Here is a 27,923-nt window from a genome sequence, read left to right on the forward strand (position 1 = left end):
CCTACAGGTAAACATATTTTACCATTACAAATATATTCTACAATTACACATTCTTGAATTTCCCCAATAAAGTATCTATCTATCCATCTATTCAATATTCTATGCACAAAAATCTTTTCTGCAGGTGCACCACCTTAGGGATGAGAAGTGTCTCATATGTATTATGCTGTATGAAAGGCAGCAACTGTGGAATATATTCGTAAGTGAAGGACATGAGTAATGCTTAAAATCATTCACAAATCAGTTTTACAGTTACAAATTCTGATACACACACACAATACATGAGGCGCTTCTCATCCCTAAGGTGGTGCAAAAGTCTGTGCACTTGCAGAAAAGATTTGTAACTATAGGACAACTTTTTGTGCATATAATATTGATTTGTAATTGTAGAATATATTTGTAATGGCTGAAAAAATGATCTGTACCCGTAGAATAGATTTGTAAGTGTAGGGCATATTTGTAATTTTGACAATTCCTTGTACAGATCATTTTTACAGTTACAACACACACACCTCCAGTCCTGACTGTGCAGGTTTCCGTTCAGACAGCTCTGTTTGTGGAAGAATATTATGACGCAAAAGTTTTGTACGTGCGTGTTTGACTTAGACTTTAAAATACAACAAAATCCCCCAAAACTTCAAAAGTAGCAGAATTCTTTATTAAATGGAAGTAAAAAGTCTTAATTAAAACAGAGTGGCAGGGTTTTCAGACACACGTCCTCGTGATGATGCTGACTACACAGCAGTCAGAGAAACAAACAAACAAACTAAACATACAGCCATTAAAATTCAGGACCAACAGACTAGTGAACAAGAGTGCATTGATTCCAACAACGACACCACACACACGTCACTGAGGATCAAGCACTCCGGATTGGCAGCAAGAATGTGTGCAAACAGTAACATGTCATCAGTTACATCACCATAATCAACACAATGTAAAGAAGGATTCTGTTAAAATCTACGAGTGAAAAATAAAAATTAAGAGCTGAAATTTTAAAATATCTGATCGTACAAAACTGTGAGCCCTTCAGTCTCCCAAACCAAACGTTCCGCGCGTTCCGTGGCCTCAGCTGACGATCTGCACGGGGAACTTTATGCAGAACAGGTCCTTGTTGTTGTCGTCCCTCAGCTCCCACTCAACCACCAGCTTGAGCTGCAGAGAGAAGAGATGCAGAACAGAGAGAAGAGATGGCTGATTAAGAGACGATTCAGAACAGGGTCATTTCCTGGAGCCGACTCCCAACGATGAATTATTTACCCCATGTCCATGTCCGAGTGTCTCATTGGCATCACACACAAGTAACGACAATAAAACAGTACACAAATTATATTTATTTCCTCTTATTGCTTATTCAGAGAAAGTTTATGATTTGACGTTATGGACACGCCTATTTAGGAGTCCGGAACTAGTGCCATTTCATTCCATTGGTGAATCCCTTTATGCTCTTGGTAACTTTGGGAGAAGTGAATCAGTGTGGTCACATGACAGACTGGTCACATGACTGCCCCTCACCATGAATCAGGTCAGAGAGCAGAGAGCCCAGATTAGGGAAGTTACAGTTGGTTCAGCACTTCACAGATAAGACAAGTTACAGCTACACGTTTCAGATTCCTTTTGCAATACAAATCAACCAGCAGTTGCTATTCTCGGTGGAGTATTTCAACAGCAGTGGTAGTTCTGCTGAGGTAGTTATAGCAAAGTCCCTCCACTCTGTGGCAATATTGCAATGCATTTTGGCCACTCATCGGGTATCTATTTCGGGGCAGAACTGCGCGTGCGTAAGGCTTCACGACACCAAACTCACTCCAGCTGCGAGATCACAACACATAATTGCCACAATGTATTCACAACACAGCACATGATGTATTCACACATCAACTTTTGGTGGCGGAAGGGGGGAATATGTGTAGACGGCTGCCATGTTTGCGTTACAAACTAACCCCATACATTTCTATGGGAGATTCTTTGTGTGTCTCCTCATTAGAGTCTATAGTGAGGTACTTAAACTGCAGTGGTGGTTATGCTGGGGCATTAGGGGGGCTGGGGTACTCACCCTGGGGCATTAGGGGGAGCTGGGGCATTAGGGGGGCTGGGGTACTCACCCTGGGGTACTCTGTCTTCACAGGCAGCTGGTTGACGTAGTTGTAAATGGCCTGCTTCTGGATGGGGCAGGAGATGCCACATTCGCAGCCGTCCTCGATGGGGATGGGGAAGGGGACGGGCACACCCGCAATCACGCCGTGCACGACCGCCTTGCTGGTCTGACTCGACACCTCTGCAGGGGTGAAAGGTTAGAGTTCAAGGGTCATTCAGCTGTGGCTGATGCTACACACCCTGAGAGGAGAGCAGGGGACTCACCGCTGTTGAAGGTGACGTTAACGGCGTAGGACTGGCCTTTGTGCAGCTGGCAGGGCTGCTTGGGACAGGGGTGAATGTCCACCAGAACCACACGACCCACCTCTGAACCTGCAGGAGGGCACACACACACGTCAGGTCAGTCACCACAAAAACACACACATTACTCACCATGCTGCAGCTGGAAGATCTATTTTCAGAGAGAGAGGAAGCAAATGTATCCCAGCATGGAGTTCACCTAACTGTTTAGGGTACAGGTCTCTGCCGGTCAAGAAAACGTTAAAAAAAGCAAAACAAAAGCTTAACAAAGAAACTATTGTAGGCTGCATCATACCGATGAAGGCTACACTGACCCATGTATTAAAAGATACAGCTGGAAACTAGATTCTAGAGGTTTATAGACGGATACGTCAGTGGTGACCTTTTTATGAAATGCCTGGTTAGGCGGAGACGTATTTACAAGTTACAAATCACAACACAAATGCTTAGGTCAAACTAAACCATAATATAGCGAGCAAAGCTATGAAATATATTTTAAACGCATTTATTTACCACTTTAGTTTTCATAAATGAGCGACTCTGCATATACGTATTTCAAAGTGAGTCACTCCATGTTTTAAAACGCTAAACATATTTACCACAATCCAGAAATTTCACATGCTCTGCGTATGCGAGGGCAAGGAGAGGCAGCAGCAGGACGCAAACTTCGCGGATCGCCATTATTCACACCGGCTCCAAATAATCCCTCGTCAACAGGAACTCGCTGAGTAGCTGCGAAACAATGCGGCAGTCAGAGCTTTCAGATGACACCTGGCCCAAGTTGTCCTTTGGATGTGATATTTAAACAGTGCTACCGATCATATGACTGAGGTGAGTAAACTTCGCACCCCGCCCACACACTTCTGGATGTCAGGAAGCCACACACAATTCCCATTTAAATCCAATCACGAGATAATTATGTTAACTTATACAATGCCTATAAGTAATACCTATGTAAAGCTCGTTGATTTAAGTCTTGTTAAAGTAACAAATAAGTTTTTAAATGTTCCAGCTGACTCACTTCACCACAGCTCGCGCTAGAGTCCACCGTCGACAGCAAACAATTTCCTGCTTATCCAGAGTCAGGCAGCGTGACGAACATTTACGCAACGCCGTCGTGATGGGCGTGAGATAACCCAATCACATAAGTCATTAACAACGGAAGCGAAAGATGCAGTTTCTCTTAGCCAATCATATTGCTAGGAACCTACAACAGCGTTTATCCTGCCCAGAGCAGTTTGTTGTTGTAGAAGATGTCACTTGTTCGTGGCATAATGCTAAGTGCTACTAGGTCAAAAGCCTGGAGCGTCGGAAGGTAAATTGTGAAATTACCTAAACTTGTTTTCAGCTGCATTAAGTACAGTGTTTTGCAATGTATAGATAAGCAAATAGATCCCAACAAGACACCGTTTCCATAGCTTCTCTTGGATTAGCAGTGCGAAATTAGCTATCATGACGCCACTAGCGAGCTAGGTGGTCACGTTAGATAATGACTGTAAGACTCAAGTTTAAGTAAAGATACCTATAGTATAAGGTGACGTTAACACGTTCAGGTAATATGCTGTGGTAGAAAAAGAAGAGTGAAACTTGGTTTGTATTCTATATTTCCCAGCTAATGCATAAAGTAAGTTATGGTAATTACTTGCCTGCTGTCTGTAAACAAATGTGACTTTCATGAACGGGCCAAGCGCTAACATGACATAATAATGTCGTCATCCAGTATTCGCTGCACATTGTGCTGTCAGAGGATGTATCGGCTAACGAGGCCGCTAAAAGCGTTTATCTGCTCCTCAGAGCGTCCTCAGCGCTTCTGTACGCGGCTGGCGCGCCGGGCAAGGCGTTGGTGCGGCCTTCTCAGATGTCCCCGCTGGTGTCCACCTTTGCCGCGCAGTACAGCAGCGCGTCAGCCCAGCGGCAGCCCGCGCAGCCCGCGTACGAGGACAAAGTGCGGCTCAGCGAGTCGTGCGTGAAGGTGAGAAACCCCCGATTAGCCCAGAGCCTAAAGCTGCCCACCACCAGTCTTTTCAGAGAAATAGATCAGCACGTACTGACCTCTGACTTGTTTCTCCTAGAACCTCTGTAGGAGCTAAAGAATACAAGAACAGTATTTTAATATCAAATTCAATTTGAACTGTGCTTGGAAGTTGAAATGAAAGGGGGCTCTGTGTCCTGCATTTCAAATAAAGTGCACGCCTAAAACGTCTGTTATAAACAACGAATGAATGAGTGAGACGGTTCAAACATGGCCAGCCCCAGGCAGACTAGCCTTAAAAACTTTTTTGAGAGGCCAGACGGATTATGGTGAATCGGTAACACCAGAAGCCTCAGATGTGCGGTCAGCTCCATAAGCTACATAGCCTGCCTTCAGTTTTCCTCAACTTGACTAATTAAAGCAACACCAAAGCACTTTTGCTCTGTCGCACGCACGCTATTTGTTTATCCAGCACTGGCTTTGCAAATAACATGTCCACAGACAAGGTAGCGTATGTTGCATGATTTATGAAAGTATGATGTATTGCGACTTCAGATGCAAGTCAAATTTGTAGTTTCTTATGTCTCATTCTTATTCCATCGAACTACAAATCCGCTACCCGATCTGGCAAACTTACATAGTGCGGTTATAGCCGATAGAGGGCCGCGAAGCAAATGCAGAAGTGCCGTTCACCCTGTTACGAGTAGATGAACCACTGAAACGATTTTGGAAACATTTTAAGGTCCAAAAAAATCTTTGGTGTTGCTTTATGAACCGATAATAGGATATTTGACCGGCATATCATCAAAATGTCCGGAAATCGAAACCTTCTTTGAGGGTGTGTTTGTGTGTGTGTGTGTGTGTGTGTGTGTGTGGGGTACCTGTCATTGAATGTGTGTGTGTGTGTGTGTGTACCTGTACCTGTCATATTGTGTGTGTACCTGTCGTATTGAGTGTGTGTCTGTGTGTGTGTGTACCTGTCGTATTGAGTGTGTGTGTGTGTGTGTGTGTGTGTGTACCTGTCGTATTGAGTGTGTGTGTGTGTGTGTTTAGCGGCTGGGGGAGATCCTGGTGAAGGGGGAGTATCTGTCATATTGTGTGTGTGTGTGTGTAGAGGCTGGGGGAGATCCTGGTGAAGGGGGAGTATCTGTCATATTGTGTGTGTGTGTGTGTGTGTGTGTGTAGAGGCTGGGGGAGATCCTGGTGAAGGGGGAGTATCTGTCATATTGTGTGTGTGTGTGTGTGTGTAGAGGCTGGGGGAGATCCTGGTGAAGGGGGAGTATCTGCGCATCTCAGTAGAGGGCGGCGGCTGCTCCGGATTCCAGTACAAATTCTCTGTGGACAACAGCAGGAACCAGGACGACAGGTACACACACACACACACGTGTACACACACACACACGTGTACACACACAATAATGTAATGTGTAATGTGTGTAATATCTTCTGTGTGTGTGTGTGTGTGTGTGTGTAGGGTGTTTGAACAGGATGGCGTGGGGGTGTAATGTGTGTGTAATATCTTGTGTGTGTGTGTGTGCAGGGTGTTTGAACAGGATGGTGTGTAATGTGTGTGTAATATCTTGTGTGTGTGTGTGTGTGTGTGTGCAGGCTGTTTGAACAGGATGGTGTGTAATGTGTGTGTAATATCTTGTGTGTGTGTGTGCAGGGTGTTTGAACAGGATGGTGTGTAATGTGTGTGTAATATCTTGTGTGTGTGTGTGTGTGTGTGTGTGTGTGTGCAGGGTGTTTGAACAGGATGGTGTGTAATGTGTGTGTAATATCTTGTGTTTGTGTGTGTGTGTGAAGTGTTTTTGAACAGGATGGTGTGTAATGTGTGTGTGTGTGTGCAGGGTGCTTGAACAGGATGGTGTGTAATGTGTGTGTAATATCTTGTGTGTGTGTGTTTGTGTGTGTGTGTGTGCAGGGTTTTTGAACAGGATGGTGTGTAATATATATGTGTGTGTGTGTGTGTGTGTGTATGCAGGGTGTTTGAACAGGATGGTGTGTAATGTGTGTGTAATATCTTGTGTGTGTGTGTGTGTGTGTGTGCAGGGTGTTTGAACAGGATGGTGTGTAATGTGTGTGTAATATCTTGTGTGTGTGTGTGTGTGTGTGTGTGTGCAGGGTGTTTGAACAGGATGGCGTGGGGGTGATCGTGGACCAGGAGTCTCTGGAGTTCGTGAAGGGCTCGACGGTGGATTTCACGCAGGAGCTGATTCGCTCGTCCTTCCAGGTGCTGAAGAATCCGCAGGCTGACCACGGCTGCTCGTGTGGCTCCTCCTTCTCCGTCAAGCTCTGACCTTTGACCCCAAGCTGCAGGTCAGCGTTGCGGAGGGGTCGCGGAGAGAGAGACCCCTGCAGTCTTCAGGCGCTGCTTCACAGATCAGACTTGGTACTCTCTCACCTTGCAGAAGAGAGTGATTCCACCTGCACCTGCTCTTCTTCAATTCTAATCTATTCAGCTATTCATCAGAAATAAATAGAAATATAGAAATAAACATAAACATAATGGCATCAGCACATTCACTGCATTGTAAAGTATGGGGTTCTGAATGTGAAGTAACTCTGAGCACGCAGAGTTGGATGTGATCACTAAGCTCCGCCTCTGTCCTTTGTGATGTCAGGAGACGTGAGTGTAGATATGAAAGTGTGTAAATATATTTAAAGTATTAAAGTGTGAAATATAAACAACTTCTCCATTTGATGTTTGTTCAAATATCCCTCAGTAACACCTTGTTATTCATTTTGGCAGAACTCTGAAACAGTCTGAAACAGACAGACGGAGTTTTGGAAAGTTGCAAAGCGTCAGACTGAGTTTACAAACACCTAGAAGAATACTGGTGAACAGTCCGGTTCTACGGAACATCAGAAAAACAGTCAGGTTCTACGGAACACCAGAGAGCAGTCAGGTTCTATGGAAGATCGGGAGAGGTCAAGTTCTTTGGGACAGGGTACCCGCAGGGTCTTAAAAGTATTGAAAAAGTCTTAAATGTAATATTGTCAAATTAAGGCCTTAAAAGACTTTCATGTCTTATTTTTCCCCTTGGTAGAATTAATGGATACCGTAACACCAATTATTACACGGCTCTTCAGAGTGCTGCAGAATGCTCCATTCACTTGAATAGGGCCTTCCCAACGTTCGGTGGTCTGCTAATTCTCAATAACAGACCGTTGCTAAGTATAACAGACCGCTGTCAAGGAAAATGGGCTTTGTGCTTCTATTTCACATCTTTCATATCATAGCCTAGGCTACAGTGGGCAGTGCTTTGACTTGGCCAGCTTCACTCGCGGTCCGCGCGCGGGATCACGCAACTTTAATTTGTATTTTTCCAGTGACACTGCAACGACGCTGCAACAACCCAAACAACCGGTAGATGTCTCAAGTGAGCAGGGTGTCTCATAAAAAGAAATGGAGCCTGGAAAACCCTACACAGACTTCACTACAGACTTTAGCAGACTGGTTTAGAAATAATTTAATAGCCAGAAATATGTCTGCCCTGCCCTAATAAAGAAATATTTGGTTAACTGCGAGTGAATCCCGTTTGCAGCCGTACAAGAAACGCAGGACAAATTAAACATTCTGGTTTTCTCAGAGTGCAACAATGATAGACAGACATCATTTGGACAAAATATAGAGTATTAACCTCCGTTGCTCAGCGAAATCCCTTCCTGTTACGTCCTGTTATCACGGAGTTAGCCTACAGGCGATAAACGATTTTTGATTGTCATAAGTTTACTTCATTAGCGGTTTATATTTTTGATTATTAAAGAGTGTTTTTCATTTAAAGGTTTGACTTCGTGCTTATGCAGTAGAGCATTTAGTGCTCTCCCCAATCCCAGACGTTCACATTGCATGTTTGTTTGTAATAGATGCAACCTCGAGATAGGCTACGAGTTTGACGGCAATGAGTTGTTAACAGACATGAACCAAGACATATAGCCCAGCAGCAATCTAGGGACTGTTAGATTTATTTATTGAAGGCCACCGGAGGAATTTTGAGTGCTTCAGTCAAAAGTTGCATGACCCTCTCTTGCCTGCTAGAAATTGTTCAATGACCCTCCGACAGAATTGTTAAAAAGACATGACCCTCCTGCCAATTGTCGCTGTCTAACGCCCTGCTTTTAATACAGCCACACACTGTGATAACGTTCTTAAATCAATCTTTCCCGTGAGCTTGCATGCTACCAGTCCTTCCTTTTCAAATGTGTTGCGCCTGTTTGCAAAATTTCACAAATAATCATATGTGATTAATAATATGACAAATAATCCCTGTGCACGGGGACCGAAACAATTCATGCCAACTGTTTCCGTGTTTATCACGTATTTGAACTTTCCCCAGCTGTCTTGCCGTTTTAATGTTTTCCTGTAGAATATCCCATATTTTAATACTCTCATAACAGCCCTGCCATCGGGCCTGTCTCTGTGTTGCCCTTGTTGCTACCCCTTGCCCTTCCAACGAAACACAGTGTTTCCCACAGAATTGGATTAAATTTGTGGCGGTAGCTGACTTGGACAAGGGGTATTATTAAGATCGTATTGGTAGTGTATAGGTCTAATTGAGTGCCTGTCACATAAGACGTTCGTGAGTAACACAGTTAAAAGGCTGCTGATGTGTGGATGCAATTCATAAAGTTTTCTACATAGTTAAAATAAAGGTTGTACTTCTCCTTGGGACAAGCACTTTTGAATTTTGGAAAACACTTCTCCATTTACATCGGGATTTTGTAAACATTCAGTGTCAGTCAATAAAATGAGCCCTTCAACGAAATTGACAAGCAGCTGTAAGTAGGCTATGCATGCTAAATTCGACATCCAAACAGTATTCTAACGTTAGCTTTGAGATACTGCTTGATTGCATAACTTAACTTAGTTTAGTTTCTTCAATGTAGCCTACTATGTTGTGATAAGACCTTAGCAGAGTTCACTTCAATGCAGCAGTTTTGAACAAATTTGCGCAGCATTGTCACAATGCTAAGCGGATTTAATAGCAATTTAGCCAGACGTCTTCTATGCAATGCTTCTATGTGGCAACAACAATCCTTCTACAATCGTGAATATTTTGTTAAATGCACATGCAGAGGAGGGGCAGCGGGCTACGAGAGAGAGCGGGGCGGGGCAAGGAAAGGCTGCATGCGTAAAAAGCGCAGCTCAATGCCAATGCAAGGATTTGACCTTATATTTAATTTAAATTAAATTAAACATAGAATATTAATCTGTGGCGGCCGATTTTGATTTCATGGCGCACCGCCACAGATTAGTCAATGTATGGGAAACACTGAAACAGATGTCTTCAAATCATCGTTTTCCTTGCCTGAAGGCAAACTTAGAGTGATGTTAACCTATTTAAGTTTAACGCCGTGATTGTCGTGAGAGCACGATTCATTGGTGCTTGCATGTTCGGCCTTATGTCTACGTGCACACCTGAGGCTACTCCGCTACTAGAGAAAGAATTTCCCCTGTTTGCATGTTCACTCCAAGTTGGCCTACCATAACTTACCAACTCTGCACTGTAGACCCTAACTGGCTATTTATATTTTTCTGTGAAATAAGCAAATGTATTTGTTCAACTTTATGAAAGACTTGTTCTACAACTACGCAATCAACTTCATTCACCTCATATTTTCACGCATGTATGAAATCACGTCCTCCGAATGCATTACACTAATGATGAGTAGACATGGACATTTATACCGGGCTAGCATGTGCTGCTTTCACATCTACGGTGTCATTTTCTTAATAAACTAATACGACGTTTTAATGGGCATATCCCGTAGCATATTGTTCAAAATCATCAGAGTAGGCCTAGGCTAGCCTAAGATAAATTGTTCAAACCATATTGTTTCAAAATATTAAAAACTAATAATAGCCAAAAATACTAAATAAATCGCAATGCATGCTGGGAAGCAAAACTCAACATGAAATAAAGTACATGAAACATAACTAGAATGCATTACGTTATATCCACTCGTTTTCTTGGACCTGCTGTGATCAAACAGGGACAGTCTATAAATGTAAGCCTATCTTCCTGGAACATTGCAGATAAAGAAAAATGTATCGTTTTCTCTAGGCTATGAATGCTCTTTGTAGTCAACTTTAAGATGAAATAAATAGATTCTGATGTTTCTATTCTATATCATTGTTTTATTAATAAACAGTAAGGCTCTGGTGAGGCAGAGAGCTTCTGCTCCTCGTTAGAAATCTCATCGGATATGTGCACTCTTTGCTGTTTCCACAAGGAGCTGCTGTAACATTGGGGACAGCTAGGCCTATGCGTGGACGCTTTAAACGCGAGCATCGTCAAATAAATTACAATGACATTTAAACAAGTCATGAAGAAGCAGTATCCTTAATTCTTCTGCAATGTAGAGCTAGATCGTTTTGCTTTACAAATTAAGTAGTCACTTCTGTTGCTAGACAACCCTAAACAAATGCTACGTGGTCTGTTTTTAACATTTCTCTAGTTTTATTGCATCGTATTCAGCTCCAAAAGCGGTTTCAGTCCCAATTCGGCCGTGTGCATGTTTCTGAAAATAAAACAGATAATAAGTATGTGACTACGTTAAATAAACCACTGCCTATTTAGAGCATGTTACATGCATCACGTAATGATAGTTATCTGAAGAAAAGCGCATTGTAGGCTAAGCTAGAAGATAAGAACAGCGACTTTGCTAACGTTACACCAAGCATCACATCAGCTAACATGAATTTGATAAAATCCCTTCCCTAGTTTGTAACGTTATACATTAACGTTAAACTCAAAATGTATGTGCTACATAATTCAGCATGTCTGCATGAATTATGTAGCACATATACATTTTGAGTTTAACGTTAACCCTTTTCCCAGTTTATGAAGTTGTGCGTATATGAGCAAAGTAGACATATGGTTCTACTTTGCTCATAGACGCACAACTTCATAACTGTATGATATGTTGCCTTAGACTACGGTAGGCTAATGCAGCTACTGCTAGAGACTATTTAGTCATCCCCAGACGTGTAACGTGAAGTCGTGCATGGATGTGATGTCTCCGTCCTGCAGGCGGTAGCCAGAGCGCTCTCAACTCCGCTGCCATGTGTGAATAAACAAACGTCCCCCCCATGTCCCCGGTATAACGTTATTGTCAGGTCCTTAGGAGGTATTTAAAATGACCAAATGCAAATGTCATCCGAGGGACCTGACGGTGACGTCCCTAGAAAGTCCTGCACCGGACGTCACGCAATAACCAAACGATAACTTTCTCCGGACGTCAATAAGGTCACCGGAACGTCCGCTAGAGAACATGACGTTCGGGACCAATCGGGGACGTTGTGAATGTCGGCATGAGGTCCGGGGGACGTCCCGTGTTTGTCGGGTTACGATGTCTCTCATGGGGAAGTTTTTTTCCCCATGCATTTATTCTAGGCTACTGTCAGTGACTGCTGCGAGAGAAGCGGGTTCTGTGTTTCGTTCATGTCAGTGACTGACGCGAGAGAAGCGGGGTCTGTGTTGTGTTGCGTTGCGTTAATTTATTTTCATTGGGCATGCCATGCCGTCCACAGCTCTTCAGTTCTGACAAAGCCGAAATTAAACAGTTCCAAACAACATAACACTTACGTGGTAGTGAGTAGAGGGTCCCTAAAGCCAAACCGAAGTATCCCGAGGTCTTTATGTGGTCAGATAGAGAGTCCAGAATGAATTTCATCAAGCCAGTACCTTTCCGGAAATGTTGCCATCTTTGCTGCCATCTTAAGGGGAAAGTCCGTAGGAGTCGATTGCTAAGTGTGTTGTAACACGCTCTGGAAATTCACAATTTCGTCGCCGTTTTTTAAAAAAAAAAAAAAACATAGTCCAGTATTTCTTTTCGAAATTGAAATGAAGTTGTATGGACTGGACTATGTTTTTTTTTAAACGGGCGACGAAATTGTGAATTTCCAGAGTCTTACAAACACACTCAGCAATCGACTCCCGGACTTTAAAACCCTCTACTCACTACCACGTAAGTGTTATGTTGTTTGGAACTGTAGAAGAGGTATAAAAATAGCGTTTTGTAGCGGCGAAATTGATATGCCCTGCTCACTTCCAGGCTACGAAGTTTTGACTGAAAACGCTACAATCGAACTTTCTCAAAACGCATCGAATGACATGATTTTGATGTCAACTCAACGCGTATGTACCCCCAATCATCCGTAAATCGATCTAAAGTGCATTTTACTCCGTATAATCCCTTTAAGCCAGTGGTTCTCAAACTTTTATTTCATTCCCCACTTTGATCAAGGGGCATGACTGATGATAGTGGAGATAACGTGTTATCCCGAGGCCTTTGCAAGTCAGCATCTCCGACGGTAGTCTAGGCCTACCCTATTAAAAAATGTTCGATGTCCCAAACGGAGAGCCATACTTTATTGTTTTTAACGATCTCTATGCTACTCACAAAAATGTAGGCATGGGGACATGATGAAGTAGGCTATCCAACTGTCGTGTGTTAAATTATTGTGATTACGAGCCAGTGGTTTTCAAACATTATCGTGACTTCGGACATCTAACTAAATGCAACAGGCTCATATCGTCCTCGCAATCGCAAAATGAGGACCAGTGTTTTGTCAAATTGCAAATAGCTATTCGTTTTAACAAATTTTTATGATGGGTATGAAGTGCTTTTTGTATAGGCTACTATCTTAGGGCCCGTCCCATTTCTCCCCTCTTAAAACTTCCACTTGGTTTTGATTGCCCTCAACATTAAAGCCCTCTCGACAAGGGAAGTGGGGGTGAAGATCTTTCCCTATGAATTACAACACCAATATATGCAAATTAGCGTAGCGAACGGTGCTCACCTACGTCCACGCCAAGCGGCCGACGTGTCTACGGTAGTAGCCTGCTACTATTTTCATTCAGGAACATGCCCGTTCCAGCGGTCATTGTTGTGTGGGCTGTGCTGGTTTATCTACGTCTGGTTAATCAACAAAGACATTCGTGTTCATGTGAACGCCAGAACACACATCCTAAATATTGACGAAACTACCAAGATTGATTTATAACGTTATTTGATGGGCAGACTCTCTCAAAGCAATCAGCAGATATCATGAACATCGTCAGATAGCTTCGTGAGAGATTTTCTAACATTAGTGTTCAAAACTCAACAGTCCATCAGATGTGCATCAAACTAACATATTCCAACATATTTCGAAATTTTAATATGCTTATTTGCAAAAATATATGAAAACATTGACCGACTCACTGAGCTTGCACGGTATCCTGGGTAATTTCATCTCCCACTTCGTTTTAAGCCTGCGTCGGTCCTGGCTATATTTTGAGGGTTGATTTTAAGGGGAAAATAGCACTTCCCCTTGCTCCCTAAAGTAATGGGACACCCTAACCCTACACGTGCACGCGCAAAAACGAGGGTTAGGGCAAAAATCTAAGGGTAGGGGAGGTATTGGGACGGGCCCTTAATTTTGGAATATGGGGAGGGAAGTGGCACGTCTGCAGTCAGCCAAATATAATAATAATAATAATAAGCTTTATTTGTATAGCACCTTTCATACACAGAATGCAGCTCAAAGTGCTTTACATTTGAAGCATGTAACACAATAATAGTCAGTCAGTCATTATCAATCACTTTTCTTTGCTGTTTATGATCTACTCAGCAACATATCAAAGATATAGAAAATGGCGCCATAAGACTGGCAGCCTTAACCCTCTTACCCCCACAAGCACGCCATATGGCAACTGTGGCAAGGAAAACTCCCCATATTCCAGGAAGAAACCTTGAGCAGAACCTGACTTAATAGGGAGCCCATCTGCTTCTGGCTGGCTAAGCCCCTCAATAGTAGCAGATGTAGAATAATCTGAAAATGTAGTCTACAGGATAAGATGAGTTAACTAAAAGCTTTCCTGTACAGGCATGTTTTCAGATCTTTTTAAAATATTTACTGAACTTCGCCTGCTTGATGTACAGAGGCAGGGTGTTCCATAGTTTGGGGCATAATGGATAAGCGCCGCAGCTTCTCCACTTTGTTTGTGGAGCACTTTGGAATGCGATTAAAAGATTAGAATTGGATGATCTAAGTTTCCTTTGTGGTTGATAAGATATTAAAAGCTCAGAGATATATGAAGGTGCTATGCCATTCAGAGCTTTGTAAGTAATTAACATAACCTTAAAATCAATTCTATAGGAAATACAAGGATACAAGGATACAGGGAGGAAGTTTATTGTCACATGCATATAGTTACTGGAAGTAAGAAATGCAGTGAAATTATGTCTGGTGTCAGCCTATTTGTGCATTAATGGGGGGTAAAAAGTGCAGTAGAAGAGGGGTTTAGTAGATTAAGTGGCAAGGGCTACAGAAAAAAGGTGGGGGAGGATTGGGATTGGGTGGGGGGCACCAACAAGGAGCACCCAAGAGCAACAGGGGCAAGGAAAAACTCCCTTACCAAGGAAGAAACCTTGGGCAGATCCACGGCTCAAGGGGCTAACCCAACTGCCAGGGTCTTGGTGTGTGTGTTGGGGGATGACAGGGGAGATGGGATAGTGTGCTGTGTATGTGGGGAGAGGGCAGTGTGCAATATGTGTGTTGGAGAAGCTTCCTCATGAGACAATGTGCTGTGTATTGGGGGCAGTGTGCTGTAAGTATGTTGGGGATGTGTTGGAGGAGCTTCCTGATGAAATAATGTGCTGTGTATGTAGGGTGTTGTGTTCTCTCTTCTTAGTCTTAGTTAAAAAGTCTAGCCGCTTGAGTTCTGTATGAGTGCCAATTTCTTTAGATGTTTTTGGGAAGACCAGTGAAAAGTGCATTGCAGTAGTCTACCCTGTTAGTGATAAAGGCGTGAATTAGTTTTTCTGCATCTTGTTGAGTTAAAAAGGGCCGCACTTTGGCAATGTTTCTCAAGTGGAAATAGGCTGTCTGAGTAACTTTACTGATATGGGGCTTAAAACTTAACTCTGCATCTAAGATGACACCGAGGCTATGAATGTGAATATGAAATATGAATGTAATTCTGCGGCATAAAGCAGATGTATTTGTTTATTGTACAGACAAATAAAAATGACATGTCAAGCAGTCAATTGACTACATTGCAGTCAAGAAGTAGGGCAAATTAAGACACTGTTTTGATTTTATGTTCTTACCCCAACACTGAAAATAACATAGACAGCAAATTAAGATATTTTTTCGCTTTGTGGAGCCGCACCGGTAGGCTATCAAAAGCAGATTTCGATTTTCGCTACCACCGTGTAGTCAAGCCTTAAGCCACACCCAAGTAGCCTTAATCGAGGTAATGTTTAATTATGCATGATTTATTTTGTTATTGAATTCATAGGCTGGGATTCCTCTCGGTAACAATTATGTTTAAAGGTAGCCTAGCCTCCTGCTTTTTCAGAAGGGGCGGCAGTCAGGCTACTGACAGAGCGATCTACAGTGGCAGAGCGACACACAGTGGCTGAAAGTGGTACTAAAGCTTCACGCAGCTTCACGCCTCGTAATGCGCAACTGAAGTGGCCATTTGGAAGCGATGCCCACTGTATGTAGGCTAAAGAGTCATATCGTGGGGAGTTTATTGTTTCGGTTTGGCAAGTAGCCAATGTATAGATAATAGATAATGTATAGAACGCCGGTCATTATTGGGAAAATAAGTCCCTTCAGGGCCTCCACTGCGCGTCGGGGTCTGGTTCGCCCTGTCGGGACTTATTTTCCCTAGCCTGGGTGTTCCCATGCTGCCTTGCGCGCGATTTGATTCACGCTGCTAAAGCAGCCTGGAGACCATGGAGCAAATTTTCGCCTGAGATAGGGAACCAATCACAGAACAGGTGGGAAAGCAAGACGATGATGAGCTATGCACAGACGCATTTGATAGACATCCGTGGCACCCAATAAACGGATCTGGGCATTTTTTTCAAATACGAGAAAATGAACGTTTGGTTCCCAGACCACGTCTCATTGAGAAGTGGTGGCGCTAGCCAGGCTATATTTTCCCAATAATGACCGGCGTTCTATACATTATCCCTTACTTAACCATGATATTGTAGATATTGGGGGAAATATGCATCTTTTCAGAAAATAAACAAACTGACTTTTATTTTGAAACTTGTGCTCACGGTTCTCATCCCTCAGTCATTCACGCCATTCTAAAGTGAGAGTGTGTGCAAGCCTATTTTACACAGTCTATGGTGCCATTCTAGTGCTGCATTCTATGGTGCTAGCTCAGGTGCTGCAGTCTATGGTGCCATTCTAGTGCTGCAGTCTATGGTGCCATTCTAGTGCTGCATTCTATGGTGCTAGCTCAGGTGCGTCTGAAATGTCAGCTGGAAGAGAGGAGCAGGGATGTCACAGGTGGACAGTTGAAACTGAGAATTAAATATTCAAAATGAGTAAATTAGCATAGCAGTGTAGTGGCATGTTTTCTTCTAATGTTGTGAATGTTATCAAAATTAGACGGCCAACCATATGTTGCCGTTTTTGCATGTGAAAGAATAGTTGTGAGCTACTGTGTTCAACTGCAAAACGAGTGTCTGTGATCACATGAATTGAGAACACATGAATTTTGAACCATTTAAATGGGCAAAAGGTGGAGCAAATTCAGACAATTTGATCTGTTCATAAGTATAGTAAAGGTTATACATGGATAAAAAATAAATTGCTCCTTAACTGGCATGTGCCATTCCAAGACAAAAGCAATGATGATCGGCATGCTGTAGTCTTTAAGAAACTTTCAAAATAGCCTCATCTGGAGTATTCCTTCCTACAGGGCACAGTTTAACATGTAATGTGAACACTGTTTCACAACATGGTTAAGCTAACTAGCACAATCTGCAAGTAGCCTATGCTGCAGGTTAAAACATTTCAAATCAACTTTACAAATGCAAGCCTAGTCGACCCGATTTTATTTTTTATAATATTAGCCTGAAAAAGTGTCTAAAGCGAGTTTATTTGTTATCTGATTTGTAACAACAAATATGCATCTTCTCATATGATACGCCACGTCTCTTCTCCTCAAGATAAGCATCTTATAAGTGTCTGTAAGGCCTATGACATCTTCAGAAATGCCTGATAGGGCTCAGCACACGCCTAAACACACGCCTTGCACAAGCCTAAATCAGTATATTTTATGTGAACAGTAGCCCTTACATGTAATTCGTATGATATTCTTCCAGACTGGACCCATAACCCAGACTGGACCTAACCCATAACCCAGACTGGACCCATAACCCATAACCCAGACTGGACCCATTCTTGTTGTTTCAGTGTGGTCAGCCACTGTGTGCACATTCACAAATAGTTTGTGTTTATTAAAATGCTTCTTTTATCATTTCACAAAATATACAAAATAATTGCTTTACAAATATTTACATTGTTCATAAGTGAATTAAAGTATGCACCAAACATATTTTGCATTAATTATAACAACTTAATAACAATAATAATAATAATAATAATAATAATAAAGAGCAGTGCACTCCAATAAATGTCCATTTGACTCTTGAGAGCACATTCCTGCTAAACATCTCTGGACGTAAGGGACACATTGTGGTGGAGGTTCAACAGAAACCAGCCCAGGTGCTCTGGGGATCACAGCATAAGGACGGCAACTCGGACAACCAGCTCAGGATCAGACTGATGTAGTAGAGATGAGTAGAGTAGAGTAGAATAGAGTAGAGTAGAGAGATGAGTAGAGTAGAGATGAGTAGAGTAGAGAGTAGAGATGAGTAGAGTAGAGATGAGATGAGTAGAGTAGAGACCCTGTTGGAGGTTAACAGGGCTAGAGATCCCCTGGTCCCAGGATCAGACTGATGTAGTAGAGATGAGAAGAGTAGAGTAGAGATGAGTAGAGATTAGATGAGTAGAGTAGAGGTGAGTAGAGTAGAGATGAAGTAGAGATGAGATGAGTAGAGTAGAGGTGAGTAGAGTAGAGATGAGATGAGTAGAGTAAAGACCCTGTTGGAGGTTAACAGGGCTAGAGATCCCCTGGTCCCTCCAGGCCAGAGAGTCAGAACATCTAACAAACATATCCACATATGACATATACATCCAGGCATCTAACATGTACAAACACATCCACATACATAACATACATCCAAGCATTTAACATTTACAAACATATCCACATACATAACATACATCCACATATACATAACATACATCCAAGCATTTAACATTTACAAACATATCCACATACATAACATACATCCAAGCATTTAACATTTACAAACATATCCACATATACATAACATGTACATCCAGGCATGGACTGACATGTCAGACAAGCCTTAGAGGATTCGAAAGGAGCTTTATGACCTGGAGCATCATCTAATCCCGCTGGTAAGTCCGTTTGCAAGGATCCACAAGGCCACAGTTTCCATGAGTGGTCTCCATGAGCGGTCTCCAGGCTGTTAACGGCCATCTGAGTTCATGTTTGGCCCAGACTTTTCTCCGCACGCACACACACACACACACATGGCTTAATGAGACTATTCTCCAGCCCTAAAGTTAACATTCCCTAGGGTTAGCTAGGTTAACCCTAGGTTAGCGTTAACTCAAATGCCATATTCTAACCCCCAGCATTCCCAACTCAAATCCCAATCCCAAATACAACATAAAAATACATTTTTATAGACTTTACAGATTTTATAGAGTTATATCTGATTGTTTGCATGGAGCTGTAGCCTTGTTGAGGTAAGACAATACCGAAATAAAATAAAACAGTGCTTAAGACACTCTTGGCCTTTTCTCATTTAGCCTAGCCTACCCTACAAGAATAAAATATGCCTACAAATCAATGAACTCTCTGGGCTTATTTTGTTCCAACAGTAGACCTAATGCAGAAACCTATAATGCCACAAGTCTGAGTGAATATGAACAAAATCATTGCCTAATAATTTGTGCATCGTTTTAGCAGCAAGGGACAATTTATTATTTAACATTAAGGAAATCCCTTCATCAAAGGTAAGGCTACTCTACAGACTATCGTTGCTGTTTAGGAATGCTATAAGTGTTTAATTTCGCGCTGGATTTCGAAAAACAAAAGCCGACCGAGTGCTAGTTGTCACATGCTTAAGTTGCAGTAGATGTATGGGTAATGAGGTCATTTGACAACTTTAGGCAATGAATGTAACCAAAAACGAACTGCATTACCCACAATTCCGTACCACGTATAGTTTCAAAACCGGAAGTGGGATGAACACGCTGCTTGGAACGTAAATGAGAGTCTGAGCGAGCAGAAAAGGTTGTGCACCGATTCAGAACAAGTAAATCGATATGACGACCGGTTCATTTCATTTTTTTCCCCGATACGGGCCTTCATGCTCGATGTAGCCGTATCTTACACGTTAAAAACGGATACCGATACGGGCCTTCATGCTCGATGTAGCCGTGTCTTACACGTTAAAAACGGATACCGATACGGGCCTTCATGCTCGATGTAGCCGTATCTTACACGTTAAAAACGGATACCGATACGTATCGGTTAATCTTTACACCCCTAACATATACCCAACCCCAATATACCCAAACCCAATCCATCCAACCCAAACCCAATATACCCAACCCAATATACCCAAACCCAATCCATCCAACCCAATCCATCCAACCCAAACCCAATATACCCAACCCAATATACCCAACCCAATATACCCAAACCCAATCCATCCAACCCAAACCCAATATACCCAACCCAATATACCCAAACCCAATCCATCCAACCCAAACCCAACATACCCAACCCAATATACCCAAACCCAATCCATCCAACCCAAACCCAACATACCCAACCCAATATACCCAAACCCAATCCATCCAACCCAAACCCAACATACCCAACCCAAACCCAATATTCTCAAACTCAATTTATTCTACCTGCGCTAGATAATCTTCCCTCTGACAGAGATGATGATGTTTTCCACATTCACTTACACACACACACAAACACACAACACACACACACACACACACTAAGGAGAATTCCAGACAGATGTTTTCGCTGCCACCTGGGAGGTCAAAAGTTGGATGTGTGTGGTCTCCATGGAAACCACTAGAAGCACAGTGAGGTGGTCTGGCGCACAGTGTGTGAAGCGATTTGGCGGCGAGCAGCAAGGCCACGGGAGTACACACACACACACACACACACCACAGGAGAGAACAGAAACGCTCCCAGCACTCTGCTGACAGCATGGTCAAGACATCTTAAGGCTGGTCAGATTCAATATGTTACACACAGTCAGGTGTGTGTGTGAATGTATGTATATACATTTGTGTGTCCACAGCAGTAAAATTGCATTGTATGGGAGGCCTCCAGCCATGCTCTCTGAAAGGTGCTGTGTGTAGTTTCCACTTGCACTGTGTATGATGCAGCAGCACCTGGTACAAAGTGCCAGACCAGCGCTAGCTGGTTAGCATGCTAACTGAGCTTTAGGCATTTTGACATTACGTCAAAAACACACACACACATCCCCACATTATGTCAAAATGGTTGTTTCTTCACAATTTGTTGTCATTGCTAGCTATTTTTTTAACTTGAGAAAAAAAATACACATAGCACTTTAAAGGTGAAATCAAATATTTGCAAGGAGACACACTGTGTTCACATTCTTGAAAGCAGTAACTTGCTGCAACAAAGTATATTAAAAACTGGGGCATTCCGACCAGTGTGGCAGCTCGCAACAGCACCAACTTTTCCAGAGCACCTTTGTTACACTGTAGTCAAACACGAACAAGCCAACTGCTAGTTAGCTGATTAGCCAACAACCAGTCCGATTACGTTCCAATTACGTTTGTTTTTGTGACCAAATATCATTCGCTTTTTGACTGACGCTGTAGTCTTTGGAGATCTTAAAATCGATTGAATAAGTATCCAAACCTCTGCCAGGATAGGCTGTCTTGACTGACTGGGCCACACAATGTCAAACACTTTAAGGTAAAAGTATTCTAAAACCTACACACCACTTCACTGAATGTTCTAAAACCTACACACCACTTCACGCACTTCACCGAATGTTCTAAAACCTACACACCACTTCACGCAACTTTCTAAAACCTTACAATGTTCACACCACTGGAATGTTCTACAAGGGTTGTGTTTCCTCAGACCTCTGCAACGCTTTTGTCTCGTGTCTTAAACTTCGCTTTTGTTGCGTCTTACACTTTGCTCTCGCTTCATGGCGAACCTTAGGCCCCATCCACACAAGAACGATAAGTTGTGAAAACAATATTTTTTTTCTTTCCGTTTTCAAAATCGTCCCTATCCACATGAAAAAGCACAAAACGACAGGAAACGCTGTAGTACATAAGCCCGACCAGTAGATGGCACCTTGGCGATGCAGAGGCTTCACACAAATACACAAAAAGAGACGATATCAACATATGGATTCCGGAGCAGTCATGAGGGACAAGCATTCCTACAGAAAATGTTGTTCAATTCGATTCAACTGTAAAAAATAAAAAAGTTAATTTTCAGGATCAGGGTTTATGATGGCTAATATACAGCTCTGGAAAAAATGAAGAGACCACTGCACATTTTTCTGACCTCATCCTACGGTTGCTGAGTGGTATAATGCTTTTACGTTTTGCATTATGTCTGGTATAGAGCAAGTTACACTGGGGAATTAACATTAGCTTGCCATGCTAGAAGTAGACAATCCCCCTTGTTGGAGGCTAATGTTAATGTAGCCTAACTGATGCGCTTCTAAGTTAGCCACAAAAGGCTGCACAGAAATCATAACAGGGTTTTAATAAACAAACGGACTGACAGACGCTGGATGTTTGGGATATCCTGTCATGGAGGTGAGGGGGGTGGGGCAGGTCTGTTGTGTCAGGTCTGTGACGTCAGCCTTATCAGAAAACATTGTTTGCCTGTTCACACGGCAAGGATAGGCCAGTTTTTTTTTCAGTTTTTTTTTTAAATAAAAAACTGTTTTCTTTGTTCTCGTGTGGACTGGGCCTTAAACTGTTTTAGTTCTCGTGTGGACCGGGCCTTAAACTGTTTTAGTTCTCGTGTGGACTGGGCCTTAAACTGTTTTAGTTCTCGTGTGGACCGGACACAGCATGCTGAGGTTGCATGACAACTGTTGCCTAAGCAACAGGATAGATTAAGCACCGCCTACTAACACATGAGCCCACAGGGGGTTATGCCCACAGGGGGTTATGCCTACATGATGCCCACAGGGTGTGATGCCCACAGGGTGTAATGCCCACAGGGGGTGATGCCCAGGGGGTGTGATCCCCACAGGGGGTGTGATGCCCACAGGGGGTGATGCCTACATGATGCCCACAGGGGGTGATGTGGGTTTGAGTCTGACCTGCAGTAATTCCCCCCCCCTATCTCTCTCTCTCTCCCACTTGCTTCCTGTCATACTTTACTGTCCTATCCAAATAAAGGCAACCCCCCAAAATAAAATAAAATATATATATATATAAGAGAGGAAGTGTGTGTGTTGCGTGTGTGTGTGTGTGTGTGTTGTGCATTTAAAGGGAGGATTGGTGCCTGCCATCATCCAGTGGGTGTGACCTCTCAGATGGATCATGGCTACATTCCTGATTAGAGGGTAGTGTGTGTGTGTGTGTTTGCCTGTAGTTCAGTGGTGTGTGTGTGTGTGTGTTTGCCTGTAGTTCAGTGGGGTGTGTGTGTGTGTGTGTGTCTGTAGTTTCAGCGGTGTGTGTGTATGTGTGTCTGTAGTTCAGTTAGGTGTGTGTGTGTGTGTGTGTTTGCCTGTAGTTCAGTGGGGTGTGTGTGTGTGTGTGTAGTTCAGTGGGGTGTGTGGACGCACTTCCACACAAACAGGCTGTGGGAAAAAAAACAGTTATCAGTATTTATATATACATAAAATATCAATATATGTTTAGTATTTTATATATCCCAGTTTATTTACATTTAAAAAACCCACGCTTATTATTTCACATGAGAAATTGTGTGTGCGTGTGTGTATGTGTATGTGTGTGAGGGTGTGTGTGTGTGTATGTGTGTGCGAGGGCGTGTGTGTGTATATAGTGTATATAGTGTGTGTGTGTGTGTGTGTGTGTGTGTACCTGCGGTCGTCTCCTCCAGCGCTGATGACGTAGCGGTCTCCGCTGGTGAAGCGGATGTTGGTCACATGGGCGGAGTGACCCAGGAAGCGCTTGTGTTTGGCCTGAGGACAGACAAGGTCTCAGAGTATTGTGCTAAACACACACACACACCCACACACACTCACACAGACACACACCCACACTCACAGACACACACACACGCACACACACACACAGACACACTCACAGACACACATACACCCACACACACATACACACATATACACACACACACAGACACACATGCAGATTAGGGCTGGGACAGTATGGATGTTTTCTTACCATGGTTGAAAAGCAAGAAATTACCGTGATCTATTTTTAAAACTTATTTTTTTATTTATGAAAGATAGTCAACATAGACAAGTATCCGTTACAGTGAACGAACCAAAAACAAGAGTAAAATATAGCCGCAAGCGGCAATGGCGGGCCCGAGCACCTGCGGACCGCAACCCGTGACATGTCGGAATCCAACAAAGCACCGACGTGGTGCGTTTGTGAAATGTACATATTTGATCGTGTGCTATTTGTTTTGTATTTGATTTTCTGCCACATGTACTGCTTGCCAGGTGGGGGCAATGCAGGGCAGGCCCATTGGGTGTCATCATAATATATATTAACCTGAGAAATTTCAGACCATTCATTTTAAGCAAAGAACATTTCTGGTACACTTTTTGGTTGGCCAGATGGTGGCGCTATGTTAGGCATGGAAATTATACATGTGAATATCATCACAATAATGATATCCACATTTTTTGTAAACGTTCAGATCAATCAGTTAAGGCATTGTCCATTTTCTGGCACATTTCCTGCTTGACCAGGTGGTGGCGCTATGCCAGGCAGGCCCATTGGGTGTCTGGATATCATCATAATCATAATATCTATTAACATGAGAAGTTTCAGACCATTTATGCAAAGCATAGAGCATTTCTGGCACATTTCCTGCTTGGCCAGATGGTGGCGCTATGCTAGGCCTGTGAATTACGCATGTGAATATCATCACAATAATGATATCCAATATTTTATAAAGTTTCAGATCAATCACTTAAGGCATTGTCCATTTCTGGCACATTTCCTGCTTGGCCAGGTGGTGGCGCTATGCCAGGCAGGCCCATTGGGTGTCTGGATATCATCATAATCATGATATCTATTAACCTGAAAAGTTTCATAACATTTATTCAAAGCATAGAGCATTTCTGGCACATTTCCTGCTTGGCCAGAAGGCGGCGCTATGCTAGGCCTGTGAATTACGCATGTGAATATGCTCACAATAATGATATCCAATATTTTATAAAGTTTCAGATCAATCACTTAAGGCATTTTCCATTTCTGGCACATTTCCTGCTTGGCCAGGTGGTGGCGCTATGCCAGGCAGGCCCATTGGGTGTCTGGATATCATCATAATCATGATATCTATTAACCTGAGAAGTTTCAGACCATTCATTCAATGCACTGTGATTTATGACACATTTTCTGTTTATGTGGTGAGATATTAAAATCATATCAAATATATTACAACATTCACAAATCCCTTCACAATTTAACATCAGCGACATCTTGGCATAATGTTTGCCAAATTTCAAATGAATCTGACAAACCGTCTAAATGATGACAAAACAGAGGTACTTCTGGTTGGACCAAAACTAAAAGCGATATTATTCTTAGTAATCTGGGAACTTGGCACACCAGGTCAAACCAAAAGTAAATAAGCCCCGGTGTCATCTTAGATGCAGAGTTAAGTTTTAAGCCCCATATCAGTAAAGTTACTCAGACAGCCTATTTCCACTTGAGAAACATTGCCAAAGTCATTGCCCTTTTAACTCAACAAGATGCAGAAAAACTAATTCACGCCTTTATCACTAGCAGGTTAGACTACTGCAATGCACTTTTCACTGGTCTTCCCAAAAACATCTAAAAGAAATTGGCACTCATACAGAACTCTGCGGCTAGACTTTTTAACTAAGACTAAGAAGAGAGAACACATCACCCTGTGTTGGCTGAACTGCACTGGCTCCTATTTCCTATAGAATTGATTTTAAGGTTATGTTAATTACTTACAAAGCTCTGAATGGCATAGCACCTTCATATATCTCTGAGCTTTTAATATCTTATCAACCACAAAGGAAACTTAGATCATCCAATTCTAATCTTTTTAATCGTTCCAAAGTGCTCCACAAACAAAGTGGAGAAGCTGCGCTTATCCATTATGCCCCCAAACTATGGAACACCCTGCCTCTGTACATCAAGCAGGCGAGTTCAGTAAATATTTTAAAAAGATCTGAAAACATACCTGTACAGGAAAGCTTTTAGTTAACTCATCTTATCCTGTAGACTACATTTTCAGATTATTCTACATCTGCTACTATTGGAGGCTTAGCCAGCCAGAAGCAGATGGGCTCCCCTATTAAGTCAGGTTCTGCTCAAAGGTTTCTTCCTGGAATATGGGAGTTTTTCCTTGCCACAGTTGCCATATGGCGTGCTTGTGGGGGTAAGAGGGTTAAGGCTGCCAGTCTTATGACGTCATTTTCTATATTTTGATATGTTGCTGAGTATAACATAAACAGCAAAGAAAAGTGATTGATAATGACTGACTGACTATTATTGTGTTACATGGTTCAAATGTAAAAGCACTTTGAGCTGCATTCTGTGTATGAAAGGTGCTATACAAATAAAACTTTATTATTATTATTATATTATTATTATTATTATTATTATTATTATTATTATAGGAGAGTATGTTCAAATTGATCATGTGAAATCAGCATAATTGTCATTCTTTCTGTTGCCAGTTGGTGGCGCTATGCCAAACATGCATAATGGGCATGTGAATAATATCATTAACATGGTCTTCAATGACCTGTGAAAAAAACATTTCAAGCCATGCATGGTGAATTATGACACATTTATTGTTTATGTGGAAGGACATTAAAATGAATAATTTAAGCCATTTAGATCCAAATTACAACATATCAAAAAGGCTTCACAATTTAAAATCAGGAACATCTAAGTCATGTATACCAACTTTGTTATGAATGGATCAACCGCCTAGGGCCAGGTATGTTAAAATTGATCATATATTTTATAAAGTTTCAGATCAATCACTTAAGGCATTGTCCATTTCTGGCACATTTCCTGCTTGGCCAGGTGGTGGCGCTATGCCAAACATGCATTATGGGCATGTGAATATCATCACAATAATGATATCCAAAATGTTTGTAAACTTTCAGATCAATCACTTAAGGCATTGTCCATTTCTGGCACATTTCCTGCTTGGCCAGGTGGTGGCTATGCCAGGCAGGCCCATTGGGTGTCTGGATATCATCATAATCATGATATCTATTAACCTGAAGTTTCAGACCATTTATTCAAAGCATAGAGCATTTCTGGCACATTTCCTGCTTGGCCAGGTGGTGGCTATGCCAGGCAGGCCCATTGGGTGTCTGGATATCATCATAATCATAATATCTATTAACCTGAGAAGTTTCAGACCATTTATTCAAAGCATAGAGCATTTCTGGCACATTTCCTGGTTGGCCAGATGGTGGCGCTTATGTTAGACATGAAAATTACACATGTGAATATCATCACAATAATGATATCCAAAATGTTTGTAAACTTTCAGATCAATCACTTAAGGCATTGTCCATTTCTGGCACATTTCCTGCTTGGCCAGGTGGTGGCGCTATGCCAAACATGCATAATGGGCATGTGAATATCATCACAATAATGATATCCAATATTTTATAAAGTTTCAGATCAATCACTTAAGGCATTGTCCATTTCTGGCACATTTCCTGCTTGGCCAGGTGGTGGCGCTATGCCAAACATGCATTATGGGCATGTGAATATCATCACAATAATGATATCCAAAATGTTTGTAAACTTTCAGATCAATCACTTAAGGCATTGTCCATTTCTGGCACATTTCCTGCTTGGCCAGGTGGTGGCGCTATGCCAGGCAGGCCCATTGGGTGTCATCATAATATCTATTAACATGAAGTTCAGACCATTTATGCAAGCATAGAGCATTTCCTGGCACATTTCCTGCTTGGCCAGATGGTGGCGCCTTATGCTGAGCCTGTATGGATGCAGCATGTGAATATCATCACAATAATGATATCCAATATTTTATAAAGTTTTGAATCAATCACTTAAGGCATTGTCCATTTCTGTACATTTCCTGCTTGGCAGGTGGTGAAGCTATACCAGGCAGGCCATTGGGTGTCTGGATATCATCATAATCAAGATATCTATTAACCTGAAAAAGTTTCATAACATTTATTCAAAGCATAGAGCATTTCTGGCACATTTCCTGCTTGGCCAGAAGGCTATGCTAGGCCTGTAAATTCACGATGTGAATATGCTCACAATAATGATATCCAATATTTTATAAGTTTTAGATCAATCACTTAAGGCATTTTCCATTTCTGGCACATTTCCTGCTTGGCCAGGTGGTGGCTTATACCAGGCAGGCCCATTGGGTGTCTGGATATCATCATAATCATGATATCTATTAACCTGAGAAGTTTC

General features: G+C 42.3%; 3 protein-coding genes across 4 annotated transcripts in view; 1 reads left to right on the plus strand and 2 right to left on the minus strand.

Annotated features, from left to right (window-relative positions):
- Window positions 1-636: 636 nt before the first annotated feature.
- Window positions 637-3,506, minus strand: LOC125306123 (NPC intracellular cholesterol transporter 2-like). Of its 2 annotated transcripts, XM_048261300.1 has the most exons (5): window positions 3,419-3,506; window positions 2,997-3,129; window positions 2,362-2,469; window positions 2,106-2,278; window positions 637-1,155 (listed from the first exon to the last, which is right to left on the minus strand). In XM_048261300.1, the coding sequence occupies exons 2-5, from the start codon at window positions 3,076-3,078 to the stop codon at window positions 1,069-1,071; spliced, it is 450 nt and encodes a 149-aa protein (XP_048117257.1). In that variant the 5' UTR covers window positions 3,079-3,129; window positions 3,419-3,506; the 3' UTR covers window positions 637-1,068. The 2 variants fall into 2 exon arrangements, with proteins under 2 accessions (XP_048117257.1, XP_048117266.1); XM_048261309.1 differs by lacking the exon at window positions 3,419-3,506 and having other exon boundaries at window positions 2,997-3,367.
- A 99-nt stretch (window positions 3,507-3,605) lies between these two features.
- Window positions 3,606-7,057, plus strand: isca2 (iron-sulfur cluster assembly 2). Its single transcript, XM_048261291.1, has 4 exons — window positions 3,606-3,712; window positions 4,192-4,369; window positions 5,620-5,735; window positions 6,494-7,057. The coding sequence occupies exons 1-4, from the start codon at window positions 3,651-3,653 to the stop codon at window positions 6,666-6,668; spliced, it is 531 nt and encodes a 176-aa protein (XP_048117248.1). The 5' UTR covers window positions 3,606-3,650; the 3' UTR covers window positions 6,669-7,057.
- A 15,662-nt stretch (window positions 7,058-22,719) lies between these two features.
- The window catches only part of eml5 (EMAP like 5), a 119,759-nt gene continuing 114,555 nt past the window's right edge, over window positions 22,720-27,923 (minus strand). Inside the window, 2 exon segments of the mRNA XM_048249361.1 lie at window positions 22,720-23,113; window positions 23,358-23,458. Of these exon segments, the coding sequence (XP_048105318.1) occupies window positions 23,077-23,113; window positions 23,358-23,458 (138 nt within the window). The 3' untranslated portion in view covers window positions 22,720-23,076.

The sequence above is a fragment of the Alosa alosa genome, chromosome 1 (assembly GCF_017589495.1).
Source record: "Alosa alosa isolate M-15738 ecotype Scorff River chromosome 1, AALO_Geno_1.1, whole genome shotgun sequence".
Taxonomy (NCBI): domain Eukaryota; kingdom Metazoa; phylum Chordata; class Actinopteri; order Clupeiformes; family Clupeidae; genus Alosa; species Alosa alosa.